General features: G+C 40.4%; 1 protein-coding gene across 1 annotated transcript in view; it reads right to left on the bottom strand.

The window, feature by feature from the left end:
• Positions 1 to 326: 326 nt before the first annotated feature.
• The window catches only part of Setbp1 (SET binding protein 1), a 314,925-nt gene continuing 296,204 nt past the window's right edge, over positions 327 to 19,047 (bottom strand). Inside the window, exon 6 of the mRNA XM_040741556.1 lies at positions 327 to 1,221. Within this exon, the coding sequence (XP_040597490.1) occupies positions 611 to 1,221 (611 nt within the window). The 3' untranslated portion in view covers positions 327 to 610. The remainder of the gene's footprint in view (positions 1,222 to 19,047) is intronic.

The raw sequence follows: 19,047 nt of genomic DNA, 5'->3' as shown, positions 1-19,047 counted from the left end.
GAACACGCGCAGATCTAAGATTGCCTATCAGTCCAATTCCACCTTCTGATCACAATATTCCATCTGAGCAACTGTGCTGTTAACGGAAAGATTCATCTCCCGGGTCACTTGAAGATGATGGTGGTGCCCCAGAGCCTAGCCGAGTTTGCAGACCAAGAGAAATAAAAACCAATTACGTGGCAGTGGCTTAGAAGCCAGCTGGTAAATTTGAAGCTTTGCTCCCCCTTGGAATGTTTGCTAATGGAGGGTGTTTCCCATTTGATTTTTCTGACCAGCAAATGAAATCGGAATCAAGGGCGCACCTGGGATGAGGTTGGGCCGGGGGGGAGGTGGGGAGGGGAGGGCCAGGTGGCCATCAGAGAGCACCAGCTTTGTGCTCCTTCTCCTTCTTCTGCAGCCTGATAGGATCCAGGCACTCGGAGTGGCTCTGGGTTGGGGGCTGTCCCCTAGCTCTGCTACCCCAAGATCTCCCACGGCTCCACCCCGCCCTCTGCCCATCCTGCCTGCCCACTGAAGAGAGGGGTGGGGTGTCCCTGTGGCAGGGTGTCAGCCCCACCCTGGCTGCTGAGCTGCATCAGTCCCTACCAAGATCCCTCAGCCCAGGTCCGCCCTAGGGAAGGACGTCACTCTCACTGCCTCTTGACTTCCTTGGCCTTTTGGCCTTTACCTCCTCTTCCTGGGGAAGGGGCTGAGGCGTGGGCTGTGGGGGCTGTGCCGGGGGCTGCGGTCTGTGTTTCCTCTTTCCGCCCCGTGCGTTCTTGGGTAGTGGTGGTGGTGGTGGTGGTGGAGGTGGGGGCGGTGGCAGCGGTGGGGGCGGCGGCGGAGGCAGTGGTGGCGCCTCTCGCGCCATGTGGATGACAGCCTCGATGGTAGCCATCACTGCGTCCTGGCCCGCGGCCGGCTCCAGGGCAAGCGGGCTCAGGCTTGGCTTCTGGCCTCTCTTGCTGGGTAGGTCGATGCACTTTTCCAGCACTGGCATTTGGTCTCTGGAGTCCTCATCGAACTGGGTGGGCTGCTTCCTAGGCCGGCCTCGCCTCTTCTTGACGAAGTTGTTGCCAGTCTTTGATTGTCTCTGCAGCCTCTTGGCCTTCAGGATCTTGTTCACGTGGTCCAGATTCTTCTTGGTGGACAGAAGCTTGGTGTAGTGACACATCTTCCGCACCTCGCACTGGATGGCTTCGATCTCCCGCCTCTTGAATCGCTTCTTCAGGGAGGAGCTGGCTGCAGGAGATAAGAGAGGAGAGGTTGAGCTCGTAATGTAATGCCCGTCATATATTGTTCCTCTATTTAAACAAAAAATAATAATAATTGGCTGAATGTGTCATGTGTACAAAGTATTATAATTATTTATTTTTCTTTCAGTCCTCATATTTATGTAAAATACTGTGGTTGGTATTTTATTTCCGTTTGTATTTTTGGAGGCATTTGGATCCTTTTGCCCCAGCCATTCTGAGTGCTGGGAAATGAGGCTTTTGTTGTCATACTTGATTCTCCACTCTCTCGAGTTTTAAAGATAAGGAAATTGAGGCTCCTATCTCCCTGGGTTCTTAGAAAGCACGATGTAAGCTTTATATTATATTTCTTTGTTTTTTAATTTAGTCCTTTGACATTAGACAAGATTTAATTAAGCATTAGTTGATACTTTGCCTTTGTCTGACCTTGAATGATTCCATAGCCCACCTACATCATTCAATTGGATCATACAAAGGCACCCACAGTTTTATGAGTGGCCTTGACAGAATCTAGAAGCTATAGGTGAACGATTTTGTCCTAACTTCTTCCTGGTTAGGGGGTCACGCATGAAAACTCCAGATGCGATGGTGTGGTCTCTTAATATTTTCCCGCCAGTATTCTGGAGCTGTCAAGTCGCCTGATGATGCCCAATTAACCAAGCTCTTCCTAGCCTTCACCCTCTGGGGACCTCAAGGGCAATATCCGCCAGGTGTTTCTCAATGGTTTACACTCCCCTGCTAAACAGTTGTTTGCAAAGGACCCTTTTCATGTGCTGCTGGCCAGATGCGCCTCTATTTTATGAGCCTAACTTCCCAGGAAGTCATGTACTGTGGCACTAAATGGCCTTCAGAACTGCTTCATTTTGAAGTTCAGACACCATAAAGTGTGAATGGTTTCAAGACACAGGCAGCCTTTCACCCTTGGATCATTCTCCTGCTATTCTCCGTGAGCAGGCACATATGTATGTAACACCTGGGTACTGGCAAACACACATCTGTACCTATGTGTGATTGTACACAAATGCAGGCACACCGTTCATCCTTTGTGCATGCCACTAGTCAGTTGCAGACTTAAGTCTCTCCTCACTGAATTCTCTGCTGCTGTGATTTGTCCTATATGCCCAACCCCAAAGAAGCCCACTTAAAAGACTAGACTCAAAAGGGGACACATTTCATATTACTGAGTGGTTTTCTTGTGGGTTCCCACTTCTGTTTTTTTTTTCCATCTATTGGTTGAGAAAATAAATACCTTAAGCGGGAGAGGAAAAAAGTATGCTTAGCACTTGGCCACCACTCTCAGTATTCTTGGGTACTCCCACTTCATTCTTTCTGCGTTACCCCACCTCTCCCTCAAGCTGTGGCCCATCACAGACTTCCAGGAGAGTTTTATTTGAAGTTATTTATGCGGCTAGCTTCATGGAGTGGGAAGTGCTGAGTTCCATAGGCCAGGTCAAACTGCCACTGCTTTTGGCTAAAGGTCAACCAGACTGACTGAGCAATGAATAACTACTGAGTGATCTTTAAAATAAGTTATAAAGATCAAAATAGAACAAAGCCAGAGTGAGCTTCTCACTAGAAAAAAATAAAACTTTTGTAGTTAGTCTTGTAAAAAGAAAAGGTGGCTCAATTATGACTTCTTGTGTGGCTTTATGTTGCTCCTGGGACCTCGCATGGTGCCTTCTGAATGGACAGGATTGAAAGTTGCCTCCTTGATGGCAAATCAGACTACTCCTTGCTGCCTTCTAGTCACATCCTTTGAAGGTGTTATAGTTTGGATTTTGAAGGCAACCATAATACAAATACAGCAATGTTAGGAATTCGTTATCAGCCTTGTTAGAAACAAGCAATGTGCTTTGTTCATAGAGATTCCGAGTAAACCAGAATAGTTAGAAATATACCACTACGGGCACTATTTAAAATATAGAACCCATGTGCAGCCTGCCCTCTCTTTAGTTTGTATCACCTATCAAGAAACTACTTGCTCTATTTCTCATAATATGAAGGCACTTATTTTGCACAGCTATAATACAGCAAGGCATAAATAAGTATAAGGTAATTTTATTAGTTGTACTATCTAACTGAATAAAATGACAGGAAAACTTTTATTAGTGGACAAGTATAATTATTAGATGGCACCTTTTACCTTCCAGAGTGAAATGACAAAAATAAATAAAGAAAGAAATCCTGAAGCTAAACTCAAACCAATCCAAACCTAATGATCTCACACATTTTTTACATGCCACATGATTTTCAGTCCATCCCTGTATTGAAAATGGTTATGGGATAATTATGACAGTGTAAATCCTGCAAATGGTAAAACTAAAAACAGCATAAGCAACTTTTGTGTCCACCATTTACATTTAATCAACATTCATAGTTTATCTTATTTGCTTTAATTAGTTGGTACTTTTTCAGATCAGATCTTGCTATGTCAATCAGATTGGCTTTCAACTCATAATCCCCCTGCCTCCTCCCACGTGCTGTGACTAGACTTATGTGCCCATTGATTGCTACTTTATTGATTTTAAAGAAAGGACACATAGATTGAGTGGTCTTTGTTCCATTATCTATTCCATTACCTGTCCTTTAAATTACTAGTATGTTATTTTTATTGTGTGGATGAGGATAGATAGCCAGTAAGAATTAAGTCTGAAACCATACCTAGTGTTGTTAATGATATGAGAGACCTGGAACACTTGTAGATTGTTAGTAGGGCTATAAATTGGTCCATCATTTTGAACAATGTAGGGGCAGTAACTGCTAGAGTTGAAAACATACAGTGATTGAATGTCAAGATTGCCTCCTTCATTTATTTATAATAACAGGCAGAAAGACTTAGTTCCCTCACAACTCAGTGAATGCTATGGGACAATGAAGACAACAATAATACTGAGTAAAAGCTAATGAATCAATGATGATATATTAAAATACTTGCACATATGTATAATGCATACAAGTTAAGCAGTATTATTACATTTAAAAAGTTGAATGAAAAATTAAATTGCAAAAGATTTAAAAATAAACTGTTTATATAAATGTAAACATACATATCTTTGATTTTTTATTGCATCTTCAGGATCCAATTAAAAGCTTACAGTGGATACTGTAAGGAAGATTAACTGTGAATGAAACCCTTGGTGAAGGAAGAGTTTTCACTATTTGTTTCCCTCCAAAGTTACTACAGAACAGGTTACAAAAGTGGGGTTTCCCAGCAGAAGTCTGTTGAATGTTAAAAACACCTTTTATCTGAACCTGATGTGTTGGTGCATACCTGTAATCCTAGCACCTGTATAGGTGGGATGATCAGGAATTCAAGGGCATCCTTGGCTACATACTAAGTTTGATACTAGCTGGAATACATAAGACCCTATCTCAAAAAAAAAAAAAAGAAAAGAAAAAGGAGGAGGATGAAGAGAAGAGGCAGAGGAGAACAAAAAATAAAAGAAAATAGCTTACAGTCACTCACACCAGTTACTAGTGATATATGGCAATTACCTCTCAAAAGTGGCAACTATGATGGAGAAATTGAATATTTAATTCTTTTTAATAGTAACTGTGCTTAATGGTTACTTTTTGCACAGCATGGTTGTATACTAAATAGTGAAATATCATAGACAAAGGGTATTTGGGGATTCAGTCAATAAAATAAAGATTGTTGTGAACTCAGTTAAATAACTTGGTGTCTCCAAAAATTTATTTGAATGAGTGGGAAACTATAAAAACATGTAAGAGATAAAATAATCTAATTTTAATATCAATTTGGTAAAATTTCTAAAAGAGACCCTGTAATAAATTTTAAATTAAAACCTGCTGGCATTTGTCGGTAAAATTGTTGTTAATTTTGTTAGGTGTAATCATTGCATTATGATCTTTTTTATTTTTCAGTGCCTTGTCTTTCAGAAATGAATTAAAATATTTGTAAGTGAAGAAATATGAAACTATCAGAAACTGGATTTAAACTAGGAAGAGGGGAAGTAGTGAGAAGTATTGCTTAAACATGACTCATCAAGATATAATACTGTTGTAGTTTTAAAAAGTGGCTCACCAGGATGAGAGATATCATAATAGAGGAGTCATTATAGGTTTTAGGAGATCTACAAGGATGACACCAACTGGCAATCTAAGCAATAGTGGAGAGGCTACCCTTCCCCAATAATGAGATTGACGAGATTGACCACCACCTTATATGCCATCCAAGAGTCTTCATTCAGTGGCTGATAGAAACAGAGACAGACACCCACAGCTAAACACTGAACTGAACTCCTAGTACCCAGTTGCAGAGAGGGAGAAGTGGTGAGCAAAGGGGTCAAGACTGGACTGGTGAAACCCACAGAAAAGCTGACCTGAGCAAGGGGGAGCTCTTGGATCCCAGACTAATGGCCGAGAGGCCAGCATGGAACATATCCAGACCACCTAATTTTGGGTGTCAGTGAGGAGGCCTTGGCAATCTATGGGAACTCGGGTAGTATTTATCCTTGGCATACAAATGGACTTTGGGAGCCCATTCCACATGGAGGGATGCTCTCTCTGCTTGGACACAAGGGGGAGGGCCTAGACCCTTCCCTGAATGATATGACAGACTTTGGAGATCCCCCATGGAGGGCCTCACTATCCCCTGGGAGCAGAGTGGGGATTGGGCAAGGGGTTGGGAGGATTGGTGGGTGGCAGGGAAGGAGGGGAGGGAGAGAGAACTGAGATTAACATGGGAAGCAACCATGTTTCTAATTTTTAATTCTAAATTGAAAAGCAGCTCACCAGAGAAAGACAGCATGCAGCATTGCTTGGGTGGTAGGGTTTTTTAATTGAGGAAAGTGAGTGGGAAAGGTGGAAAGGGGAAAGGGGAGACAGGCCTCTGGGGGACAAGAGTAGCATAAGAGAAGAGAGAGGAGAGACAGAGAGACAGGCAGAGAAACATGCACACACACACACACACACACACATACACACACACACACACACACAGCGGGGGGACAGGGTCCTGTTAAAAGGGAACATAGTGAATGTGCACAGGTGGTGCTCTTAGTGACTGCAGCTGAGGGCATATCCTGTGAGAACCCCAAGGACAGGGCAGTACAGATGCCTGAATACTAACAAATACTGAGTAACAGTTCACAAGGTTTAATAAATTGGTATGCGCTTCATACTTTTCAAAATACAAGCTTAAAATTATGAATGATAATAGGCAAAAGCACATCTCTTGGAATAGGACAGGGAAGAGCTGTAGTTTTCATACCCCTAAGGGTTCTGTTCACATAGCTTTGGAAGAAAGAGAGTCCCCCATTTCTCTGGAAAGTCACACTGCCCCCTGGCTTAATGGTGTGGGACAATGAATTCTGAAGTTTATGTTGTGACAATCACATAACCATGTCCTGAGTCAACCTCTATTTGATGTTGCGTATTACAACAGCATCCCTGTCTTTTGTTCACTACAGTACTCAGGGCTTCTATGTGTGCAGGGCACCTGACGCTTATCCTGTGATTGTGCTTCTTATCCAAATGTTCCATGAAGAGTCAGCATTTCTGAGGATGAGGAACAGAATGAAGTGGAGATGATGGGTTGCTTCTCAGGGGCTCTAGAAATGAGAGTGAACTACTCACGACGAGTCTTTCCATGCTTCCGGCTCTGTGTTCCCCTCCACCTAGGAACTAAATGGTCTTGAAGCTTTTTCTGGATTTAAAGATTGTCATAATACTTCCCTACGTTTATTATCAATTGCCTTCCCTAAGTGTGGGATGGCTTTCTAAATTCTATTTCTCTTCTAATAAATTTGAAATCTCAGATCGGGAGAAGAGTACTTTGGACTTGGCAAGGTTCGGTGTTCACAAATCTTTCCCCTTATTGCTTATGATGTCACTGTCTCTCTAAATGTTTACAGATTTTCCTCTCCTCAAATTGTTTCATTCTTGGACAGTAATTTCTGGGATCTTGCTGTAAAGATTGATTCCATATTTGCCCTCTTTCCTGTCGCTGTCCTGTATCTTGCCTGCTATTTGCTAGGCTTAAAGAAAAATTATGGCTGTCCCAGGCAAAATACAAAAGTACTTCTTTATAATTCTGCAATAGAAATCATTTTCTAGGTCCTCAGAATTGCCATGTGAATGGTAAGCTGGTTTTGGTCCAGACTTAGAATACCTCTTCACTCTCATTTTTGGAGGACCAGTTATCAGCATTTGTTGTTTTTCTTAAATCTTTTATGATGCGGAAGAATGGACTCAGAAGTGACTCTTGTAACCAGAATTACAGATGTAGTATATGTACCTTGTGCTGTGTCGGGAGCTAACTACCAGGCTTAGTTATATAGAAGACTTTTAAGAAACTGGTTCTGGTGTCAGTAGAATGTATTTTGTCCATATGTATGACATAGTCTAGTTATGTAAGACAAATTTGGGTGGGTTGGTTGGAAGGCAGATTTATTTCTAGACATCGTGAGAGAAGTTTTCTTGATATCTGAATGGCTCTAAGGGGATGTGTGATCAATTTGAGGAACATTTTTCAGGATTGAGATGGTTGGAACGCTGTCTTTCTCCACTAGTAAAGAGTGTTTTGGTGTGAATTGATTTCTACGCTGATGTATGTTAGAAGGTTCTTTGCAAAGACCACATCTCTCCTTTGTGCTTTATGAGATACAAACATGGGCACATTCTTGAAGCAGTAGACATAGGTTGACTAGTATTACCTGATGTAAACTCTGCATTTTGTGTTTTGTACTTGAGTTTGAATCTGTAATAATAATATTTTATTTATCTTAATGATGCTTTGTATTACTTAATGGGAAGTATGTGACAGCTTGCCTTGGCATGTACAATGTCTTCTCTCATCTTTGAATTTAAGAAAACCCTCTGAAGTCCTGGCCTTAAAGGCCCCTTGGAAAAGGACGAGTTATTTCTTTGGTTGACTTCCTATAAGGCAAGGAACAAATGAATAGCTGCTGGATACCAAAAATGCTAGGGAACACTTCTCACTGAATTTGAAGTATTGATTTTGAACTAAGGGTTATGACTATTATGGAGGTGATCATAATAATCTGATTGGATTTAGAGCCTACTCCACAGGTGGGAATTCATGTTTGATACTGTAAACTCAGAAAAACAAAATGACTACAACAACCACAGTTAGGGGCTGGAGAGGTCACAAACCCTAGGAGAGGAATTTCCTGGTGTTGTTTAGTTAAGTTCAAGTGGTGTTTAATCACCTTTTAAATACATGTATTTATAACCATAGACAAAATCTACTCTAAGCTTTAACCAGGGAAGGTTCTTTTTGCAGTGACCAACAGGAAATACAGCGAGTCTTGGCTGCTCCAGGTATTCAAAATAAGGGATGGTTGAGTTCTCATCCAAAAACAAGACATTGCCACCACTAAAGACTCAAGGAAGAGAGATCAGAAGGAATATTAGAACTGGAAAATTGGGAGAAATACTGCAAAGCTGCAGTTTTCTGGCTGTGTGACACACCTTTTACAATCATGGCTCTCTTCACTGGACTTGTCCAGGTGGGAGTGAGGGTAATTAGAATGAATTATACTCATATATAAAATTGTCAAAAACACATTTCATTAATTTTTAAGAATCAGAGATATGGAGGTTGCCATGATGGGGCATGTTTATCACTCTTTTCCTTAAATTTATCTTGTACTTTGGTGTTTCTTTGAAGCCAGGGCCAGCTTGGGAGTTTACTGTCAAAGACCGTCCTTTCTTGACTACAATAGCTTGGAGGGCTGCATTTTGTTCTCATTTCACACAGACAGTAGATAGTTTGTTTGACAGAGGGGTGAAGCAATGGCAGTCATATGTTCACCTCTCTCTGAAGTTGGAGAAGACACCAAAGAGCAAGTGGCATTGCCCATCTGCTGGCGGTGTCTTCTAGGCAATTTACAGCCTTGCCTCAAACTTTCCTACCCCTGCCATCTTGCCTATCGTCCAACTCTTGTCTCCCTCTCCAGCCTTTCAGGGGATAGCACTTTTCCAGAAGAGGAAGCAAATTCATTTGGCTGCAAAAATATCACATTAACAATTTATGTTCACATTATCAATATTTTATCTAAAATTAAGAATTAAATGAAGCATTCTAATGCATTATATATGGTACCAAAATGGTATCCTCACTTGGCCTGCACTTGTATCTCCCATAATTTGATATAAGGTTTAAAGAAAAGAAAGTGAGCCCACAGGCATTCAGGGGTCAGTGGAGCATCTTACCAACTCACTGTTTTCATGGTGCTGACAAAAAAGCTTGTGTGCTAATGCTATAGCAGGTCTGCCCACAATGTTAATTTTAGTAGGGTAAGAGTTTTTAAACAAAAAAGTTAAATAAAAGTATTATCAATGATATAAAGAATGCCCATGTACCACAACAAGTTTTCTTGTTATCTCACTGCAGACTATAAAAAAATGACTGCCTTCTTCAAAGATGACTTGGGCAACTTTCTTAACAAAATGAGTGTTTGACTCATACTGGTGGTTTTATGCATTCATGGGTTGTGACCTAAACACAAGTGGAATACTTACTCTCCCTACATGATAAAGTTCCTCTAGGCTCCAAAGCAATGCTTTAACAAAGAAAATGAAACAAAACAACTCCCATTATGGAAAGAAAATCTTTACTAATTGATTGGAAATTTATTCACTAATTAGTAATTTTGTGGCTGAAAATGATATGATATAACCTTTAAAAATGACTTAAATCTGAAAATTTAAAGATTGTGTAAGTGGAGCTGATAAATGAGGACATTCAGAGATTTGTACTCATTACAAAGTGTAATGATTGCTAGCTTACAAGACCACCTAACCTTTGATAAGGAGGATGGCATCCGTGCTTTCAAGCAAACCTTGTTTAGTTGCTGTTGAGAAGAAGAAATGTTAATGATTTCTTCTTTGGGCTTATATCTAGCCTCATAACCTACATCTACCAATAAGTAACACTGAAAAACAAACAGTTCATATATTCAAATTATATTTTCATAAGTGTGAAAACATAAGGGAAAATTTAAATATGCAGGCAAACTCAGTGTTCCTTAAACCATTATTAGAATTGTAAAAATGGTAGAAAAATTTATAGCAGCTAGAATATTTTTGTTTCATTGATATAATACATTAAATGAAAATTGGGATCACTTTGAGAAAATTATTTTCATTCTTTTAAAATTTATGTTTTGAAAAGCAAATATGTTCTAAGTGTACATTTAATGGGATGACTATTCACAATGATGTCACTGATATCTCTACAGGATCAAAAACAATTGGAGTTTACTACCCTAAAGATTTTATTATGCTTAAAAAATCAACAGAATTTATTAAGTCATTTAGCATCCAACCTCAGATCTTATCTTTCTCTGAGCTCATGTCTAGCAAAATTTCTTTAGGATGAATAGAAATGCAGGTGTTGTCCTCAAACATTAAGCGGCTAGTTCCAGCTCTATGGTTGATGCTGGTTAAAGTTTCCTGACACATTATAAATTCCTAGAGGTCAAGACTGGACAACAGTTATCTATATATCCTCTAATTCATCATTCACTGAACTACAGGGAATTTCATATCCATCAGGGGAGTTTTTTTTAGCCACACAGAGCTCCTAAAATAAGATTTGCACCTGACATCATACAATTTGCTTAGGCAATTTTGAAATCTCTAAGCTTTCTGAACCTTTAACTTCATTGACCATGGTGATACAGTACCGAACACCAATGAGTTTGCAGGTTGGAAAAAATCACTGATAGCTTTGATCAAATTAGGGCAGCTGTAAAGCAGCTGAGAGGGACTCTGAGCCTACCAAGAACATTGCTAGGGATTCTTCAAAGAAGGCAGCAGGATTCTGACTTCTGCCATTTTACATATGTATTTATGTAATTGATGGTCATAAATTGAAAACACTGATCAACTGTGGGAAATGTTGAAGTTGATCTGCATCTGAAAGCATCAAATATTCAAAAGCGAATCAAAACCATATAAACACAAGTCAGCCCATCTACCTTTTTAGTATTTAAACTCAGTTTTGTCTTTAATAAATGGTACATTATGACATGAAAGAATTGTTTGAAAATAAATTTCTTTCTGATTTATGATATGCAAATATTTGATTTGCATACCTATAAACCTATAATTGTGAAAAAATTCTTAAGCACAAAAAGAGCTGTGAGTGTATAAAATTTCATGGGTGAGATTCTTGGTTCAATTCCTAGCACTGAAACAAAAACAATGTCAAAGAAGCCTTGAGTAGACAATGGGGACACGGGATGGAAATGGAGTCAACGACAAAGGTTTGAGATACATCTGTCAAGTCTCATAGCTTGCCATTTATGCACGGAACAGGGATTGGGCACACTCTTCCTAGGGGCTCTGTTTCTTTTATTCCCCCTCCCAAATCTAGTATAGTGTTATGTTTAACCATAAATATGATGTTTTATCTAATGTAACATTTCACATGCATATTCTCACCTGACTTTGTTTTTTTTTTCTCTTCTAGATTTTGAAGGAAAACAAAATCACAGAAGACAAAATATGCAGTACCACAAATTTGGGAATATTTCTACATCTCAAATGTGTGTGCTGGCATGAAATAAATCCTTGCTGATCATGCCTGAAGTTTATGAATTGCAAGAAACTACAGGTCTTGCTTTTTTTTCTGGTTTGAAAGAATAACCTTGTCTATGCAATGCTCAGACTTGCTGCTGGCTTACTTACAGTAGATGTTGACTTGGAAATTAGGAGGAACCATGTTTCTAGTCTTGACTTGTCAACCCCCAGTTTTCTGACTGATAAAGTTCTGACTCTCTTGGAGAAATCTTTTCTTCTTGATCTATAAAAGGGCTCACATGACAAGGTTGCCTCTGTTCTACATATGACATGCCCAAATCCTTCATCTGTGGTTTCTACAATACGAATTCTAGACTGCAATCTGTGTTGATAACTTGCCCCTAGGAATTTTCAGATCTGTTAAACCAATTTTGCATATATGAAGGGTTTAGAACTGAAAACTTGAAGTGATTAATTTATGTAGTCAAAAGTACAAGACTTACATTAGTGAAGGTCACATTTAAAAATTGCATAATTTAGTAGCACCCATACTATTGGCTCATATGAAATGAAGGCTCCCTTAAAGGCTTTAACACACATTGCCACCAAACCTGAGCACTGCTTTGGAAAAATGTTCCCAACCATAGCTGCAAACCTTTCGTTTAAATTTGCAAAGTTCAGTTTTATTGGTTCTGAGTTCTGAGTTTTGAACCACATTAATCTTCATTTCCACCCCTGCCAGATTTTGAGGTATTTCTTTTTCAAAGGGCTGAATAATGTCAGAGTTAATGACCACCCTTTTAACTCTTGGAGACTTGACTAACTCAAATGCATGCTGTTTTTACTAAAATATCAATTTATACAATAGGCTATGTTTGCATTCTTCATAACAATAATAAGTGATTACACCCATTGCTTTAGAGTTCTCCATTTTGTTGCATCTGTCTGCCTAGTGGATGATGGATGGAGCCCAGAAACAACAACTATGCATGGCCTACAGGTGTGTGTCCAACTCTATTATTTCTATAAGTGTCAGAGAGGATATTGCTTCTGGTGCTAGATGGAAAGAAAATGTTTGCACTTTTCCTTTATCCAAAGGCAACTTTCCTGAGCTAGTGAGGAAAAAAAAAGAAGAAAAAACCAAACAACATTCATTTTTATTCCAGTGCTTGCAAATCTCCCAAGAATTCATTTATAACCGAATATTAATGCATTCTAAAAATTTTATTATTTTTTAATCAGTGTCCTACATCTTAGTACATCCTGCTCAATCCTTATGAATTCGGTCAATAAGTCCTCCTTCAGAAAGCTGTCCCTGGCTTTCCACTCAAATGGTAACCGTTCTCCTCCCTTCGCCCTACTGGTTTCTCTCTAACAGCAGCATAAAATCTGTCCTATATTTGCATTATAGAATTAATCGATATTTACCCTTCCTCTTACACCATGGCTTCCTACTGAACTAGGACCATGTGTTAGCTTTTCTCAGTCACTCTCAGAACAAATATTGAAGAAGCCCCATGTTGAGCCAGGCACCGAGCCAGGTGCTCAATTCTGTGCCTTTCTCCCAGTGACTAACATGGAATTCAGCTGACTTCCTTGAATTGAAACCAGTCTTAACACAGACTTATCCTAATCTAGAACTCACCATCTACTTTGTAGGATCTGTATGTGGGAAATAAAAGGATGTTTGGAGGGGGATCAGAACCAGCATGTTCTAAAGGCAAGGAGCTCACTATCTCAGTGGTATTGTCACCTACCCCAGAGGGTCATTAAGTTTAGGATCTCAGGCCTGTGAACACAGTACTGTGAAATATAGACAGACATCGAGTCTACTCCCTGGGAGAACTGGGATTAAGTAAGAAAAAAAATTTTGGAACACATTACAAGTCACTGAGAAACCAGCTTGAAATGGATAAAGCTACAGATTGACAGAAAGCAAATTCTCATATTGATTATCTAACACCAAGAAGTTATTCATATATAGAACACCCTCCCCAAAATAAATATTCAAAAACATATACCCAGGGCTGGGGAGTGAGGCAGAGAGGGAAAGGGGAAGGGAAGGAGAGAGAGGGAGGGAGGGAGGGAGGGGATTGGAACTTTTAAAAAAAATTTTAAAGAACAGTTTCAGGTTAGCAGAAAAGGGAAGGGTACACCAAAATTTCCCATACATCTCGTTACCCCAGCACACACCTAGCCTCCACCATCAATGGTCTTTTTATCATTGCCAAAAATTTGGGTCCAAATTATAATGTCTCATTGAGAGGAGGGGTCATATGTTGTCCTGAAGAGGGGCCATGCATTTGCATCCTAAATATTATACCAGTGCTCTGCTTGGGGAAAAGTTACAGATTCCCCCCACCCCCTCTCATTAGCTCCTGCAGATTTAACACAGCAAATACTTCTTCACTGAATTCAGATTCTTGTCTTGACAATTTGAGAGAAAAGACCCCATTCACCTCCTTCACTCAAAGACTCAAAGTTACTGGCTATTAAACCATAAGGCTCGGATTCTAGGAAAAGTTAGTGTAAACAAACTCAAGTTACAATGCGCAGAATGAGTCATAAACAAATCACAGACATATGCTCTCGTATAAATAAGGGCCTGGATCATCAGCTTCCAAAGGCTGCTTCCTATTAATTACACAACAAAATGAACTTTCCATATGTAAAACCCAAATCACTTAGCTCTGGCAACTTTCAAGAGAAAAATACCAGGATGGTGGGATCCTAAGTGCTAACAAAAGCAGATTTCAAAGACAATCTTCTGCAAATATCTTCTGGTTTGACAGGGCAGCATCTCCTGGAAGAATGTTTCTGAGCAATAAAACTGTTGCCAAACTCCCAGCAACATCACTTGGGGTGTGGATCTGGCTCCCTTGCTAAATGGCAGACAATAGTAACCTCCTTTGTTCTGGGTTCTATGGTCTCCCTGGGGCAAATCCTGGATCCAGGCCATGCAGTGTCCACATACTTTGCTGAGACCTTTACACTGTTTCATTTCCCCTCATTAGTAACTTTTCTATGTTTGAAACTGTTCAAGAACACACTCATTTTTCCCTGTCTTATAAAGACTGTTTGGTGTCTCTTGGTGTAGAGGTATTGAAGGAAATGGAATTATAGGGGTGGAGGATACTTCAACAGGTAAGAAAGTAAAAAAATCTATGAGAAGTACAAGTAGCTGAGTTCTTTCCTGAGGCCCCTTCAAAAGCAGACTTTATAAAACAGACTAACAGGATTCATTCCAAACATCACTAAAAGAACAAATAAACATTAGGCATCTGGGCTGGGGTGAAAGGGAGAAAAATGATGATTTCTTTTTGCTAGTGGAGATGTGAGTGGATGTCACTGGTGCTCAATTACGGTGTCCATCATATCCATGCTGTGTTTTAGACTACACAAGGTAAGTGGGATGTAGTCTTCATGCCCTTGAATGAAATAAGGGGGTATGGGGGGGCATAGATTTTGGAAAACCCTAGGCAGAGGATACTTGCTACATGACAGTGACCACTGGAGGACCTCCACACCTTTCTGACAGAGATGGAAGCTGAGACTTCTCAGGATCAGCCACTTTTCCAAGAAGGGCTCATATCTATCAAATCATGGACTAACAATTCAAAAAGTTCCCTCCCTCCCTCCCTCCCTCCCTCCCTCCCTCCCTCCCTCCCTTCCTCCCTTCCTCCCTCTCTCTCCATTCTAATGTTTGAGCCTGAACCTCAATGTGTAACACTGGCTGTCCTGAAACTTACTGTACAGCAGGCCAGTCTTGAGTTGAAAATGATCCCCCTGCCTCTGCCTCCTGAGTGAATATGAGTGCATATGCCACCATACCCAGTTAGCCCTGCTCTATTTCAAAGCCAGTTGTCTAATATTATTATTTAGGAGAGAAGACAAGGAATGAGAAAACATGAGAAAGTCTGAATTTCCATGTTAACTTCTACTGTTCATGGTACTGGGGCATTACTCCTAATTTACAATGTCAAAGGTCTCTTCCAATCCCATATTCCATAATTAAATAACCAAGAATATACTGTAATTCACACATCATTTCTGTTGGATTAAGTGATCCTGTACACTGTTTTGGTTCACTTTACACACTTTCATGGTTCCCCTATAGAGAACAAGTCAACAGATACAATATATATAGAGAAATGTATATTACTTTAAAAAAATTCAAAACACTCTGTTTCCAAGCATTTTCAGTGGTAAACTCAACACATATGGATGTATGCATGCATATATGCACACAAAGGTTTTATATAATTTTTTTGAAATTATATTTGTTGTTTGATAATTTCACAAGTGTATATATGAATATGGATTGCCCTCATCCCTATCTTCGCTTAACACCGTCTCCTTCTTACTACTGGAAAGCTTCTGCCTCTACCTCCTGGGTGCAAACACCATACCCAGCTATCATTGCTCTCGCTTCCCTACTCCCTATGCAATGGTGCCTAGTGAACTTACTAGTGAGTACACATTTGAAGATAATGACTGCGCACCCCTCCCCCAATGTATCAGTTGCTAATAGTTCAGTTTTATAAGTGCTTCTCCTATCTGTGCATGGCTATGACAGGTTCAGTCTTGTGAAGACCCTACACAGATAACCCCTGATGCTGAGTTCATGATTGCAAGGTCTATGTCATATCCAGAGGATGGCATTTTTGGAGTCCCAGATCTTACACTGGTTCTGTAATTTCTCCAGTGACATTTCCTGAGCCTTAGAAGGGATGGTGTAAATGTCCTTTTTAGCTCTCAGCACCTTGAGAAGCTAAGAGTCTGCATTCATTGTAAAGAGAAGCTTTATTGCTTATGGCTGAGAGTAGCATTTGTCTATGGATATAAACACAGATGTTTAGAAGGCAATTTGATGACATGTCACTTTAGCTAAAGCACAGTCACAGTCAACTGCAGGAAACTGCTAAGGGCTGTAAAGGAACATGATGGTTATGGATGGAGGACATAGTCAATTCAAGAAAAGAGCCCCCATGTAATGGCTAAAATGTATCATCTTCTAGCCATTTGCTGCCAGGTAAGAATATACGTACAAAAGTGCCAGAGAATCTAAGTTTCAAAACCTAGCAGTTCCTAATCAACTTAAAAGATTATAACCCTGCCTGTGGTAGGCCCCAACAGCTGCCCTTTTGTTTTAATTTCCTGCCCTTCTGAATGACCAGTGGGTCTGACTTTGTAATTTGAATTGATCCCTATTCTGGTCCCAAATTTCTTTCACCCTCGTGCATGATACTTCTACACAACCAAACAGAAGCCAAGACAGACACTCACACAGATAGAAACTAAGATATCCCCAGGCATGTGCGTGGGTATACACATGTATAGAGGCATGAATTCAAGTGTTTATGCATGTCTCTGTAGGCACTGATGCCCCGCCTTCGACTTTTGAGGCAGAGTGTGTCACTGGCTTCGAACTGTCTGAGTGGATTAGATGACATGGCAATGAAACCCAGGGCTCTGCAAGTCTCCACCTCCTCAGCTCTGGCATTATGGACGAGTGCTACTCTGTGTGCCTTTTTTATTTCTTAGACATGGGCATCAGTTACGCAACTCCGTTCTTCCCAGTTAAGAAGCCAGAACTCTACTAAGAGGGCATTGCCCCAGGGTGATGAATATTTTTATCTGTTTACCCAGCTTCCTTGGCACGGACAAAGGAAAGATTATTTTGCTTTCTTTTACTGATGAGAGACTTGAGGTGCCAACCAGACTCACAGGCATACCTAAGAACCGAAAAGGACCATGGGATTTAATGAGGACTGCAGAGGAATATCACCTTATTATTTAATTTGGTTTTGGTTTCTAAGACAGGGTTTCTCTGTGTAGTCCTGGTTGTCATGGAACTCACTTTATAAACCAGGCTGGCCTCAAACTCACTGAGATCCACCTGCCTCTATCTTCCAAGTACTGGGATTACAGGTGCGCACCACCACTGCCCACCTCACCCTTGAATTATAAATACAGTTTCTGCCCCCTCTCAGTGAAGTGAAAGACTCCATCTCTCCCAGCAGGTAACATGTCTAACTTCTCTCCACTTCATCTTTAGCTTTAAACTTCTATTATGAAGAGGTGGGCAAAGGTCTTTGTTGGTCTGCTCTGACCCAGTCTTATCTAGTCTTTCCCAGGATAAGAACCAGGAGAAAGAAGTCCTTGGGAGAGATGTGCTGGGCTCACTGCAGCAGGGGACCGGGGGAGTACTTGGGTAAGTACACACTCACCGTTTCAAAACCCTTCCTCTAGCCTCTCTCTCTGCATACATCCTCTCCTGTCTCTGCTTTCTTCAGCTAACTACAGCTTGCCTGGACCATGCAAGACCATCCTTAATGACCATCATTGCATATTTCTTCCACATTGCCTGGGGCCATCTCTGCAGCAGTGAGTGGGGACATACTTTGCCCCTCTCTCAACAGCTGGGTGCATTATACCAACTTCACAGGAACTGGGTTTTTTTTTTTAACGTTCTATTAATTACAGGAAACACAAAGCGCTATGCCCCTTCTCATTAACATAGTTGCTTTCAGTTGCCACTAAATTATCTCAACACCATTAAACCAACAATCTAATTAGACTTCTGGAAATAGAAAAAGCCAAGGAACAAGGCAGACACCGCACTTTCATCTCCACACTGGTCATAAAATATTTGTGCCCTTTCCTCCTGCTCTGTATATAACCCGGCCCTGGAAGGGTCTCCTTTCCTTCTCTCCCATTTAGAAAGAAGAGCTTGAATATTTGATATGAGTATCTTAATAGAAATCACTTCACGTATGGGAGGTTTTCTTTTCCAGATTCTCTGAGTGTGGAGTCCTCATTACAATAATCGCACCTGACTCCCCCTGTGCGGGATGCTTCACAGCCAAACCTCCCACTGGGCTTCAATGGAGGCGTGAATGATACTATCACTGGGAATAAGATAAAATGTATTATTATCATTACTCTATTTTTAAGAGGGTCTGACTGTGGCATGAGGTGGTTGGAGCGTTATCTGCATGATGCATTCAGAAATAAATTGACTTAAACTTCTTACAGATACAGCACTTTCAAACCTGTCATTAAACCTTCCATCTTCTTCTGTTTTTTTCAAATAACTCAGTTTTGGAGAGAAATTAATTAGCTATAATAAATCCAGATATATTTATTGAGTATCTATCGTGCACCGGCACTGTACAAAGTTCTTCGTACCATACTGTGTTAGTGAATTGCTCAATAGCAGTGCTCTGGGTCTCTAATTTTCTTCCTTGTATTTCATGGATCTGGAAGGCTTATAGGCTGTGAAGTACACATGAAATGTGGT

This window comes from Mesocricetus auratus, unplaced genomic scaffold (assembly GCF_017639785.1).
Source record: "Mesocricetus auratus isolate SY011 unplaced genomic scaffold, BCM_Maur_2.0 Super-Scaffold_6730, whole genome shotgun sequence".
In the NCBI taxonomy this organism is placed as follows: Eukaryota; Metazoa; Chordata; class Mammalia; order Rodentia; family Cricetidae; genus Mesocricetus; species Mesocricetus auratus.
This window is presented reverse-complemented; position numbering and strand designations above follow the sequence as displayed.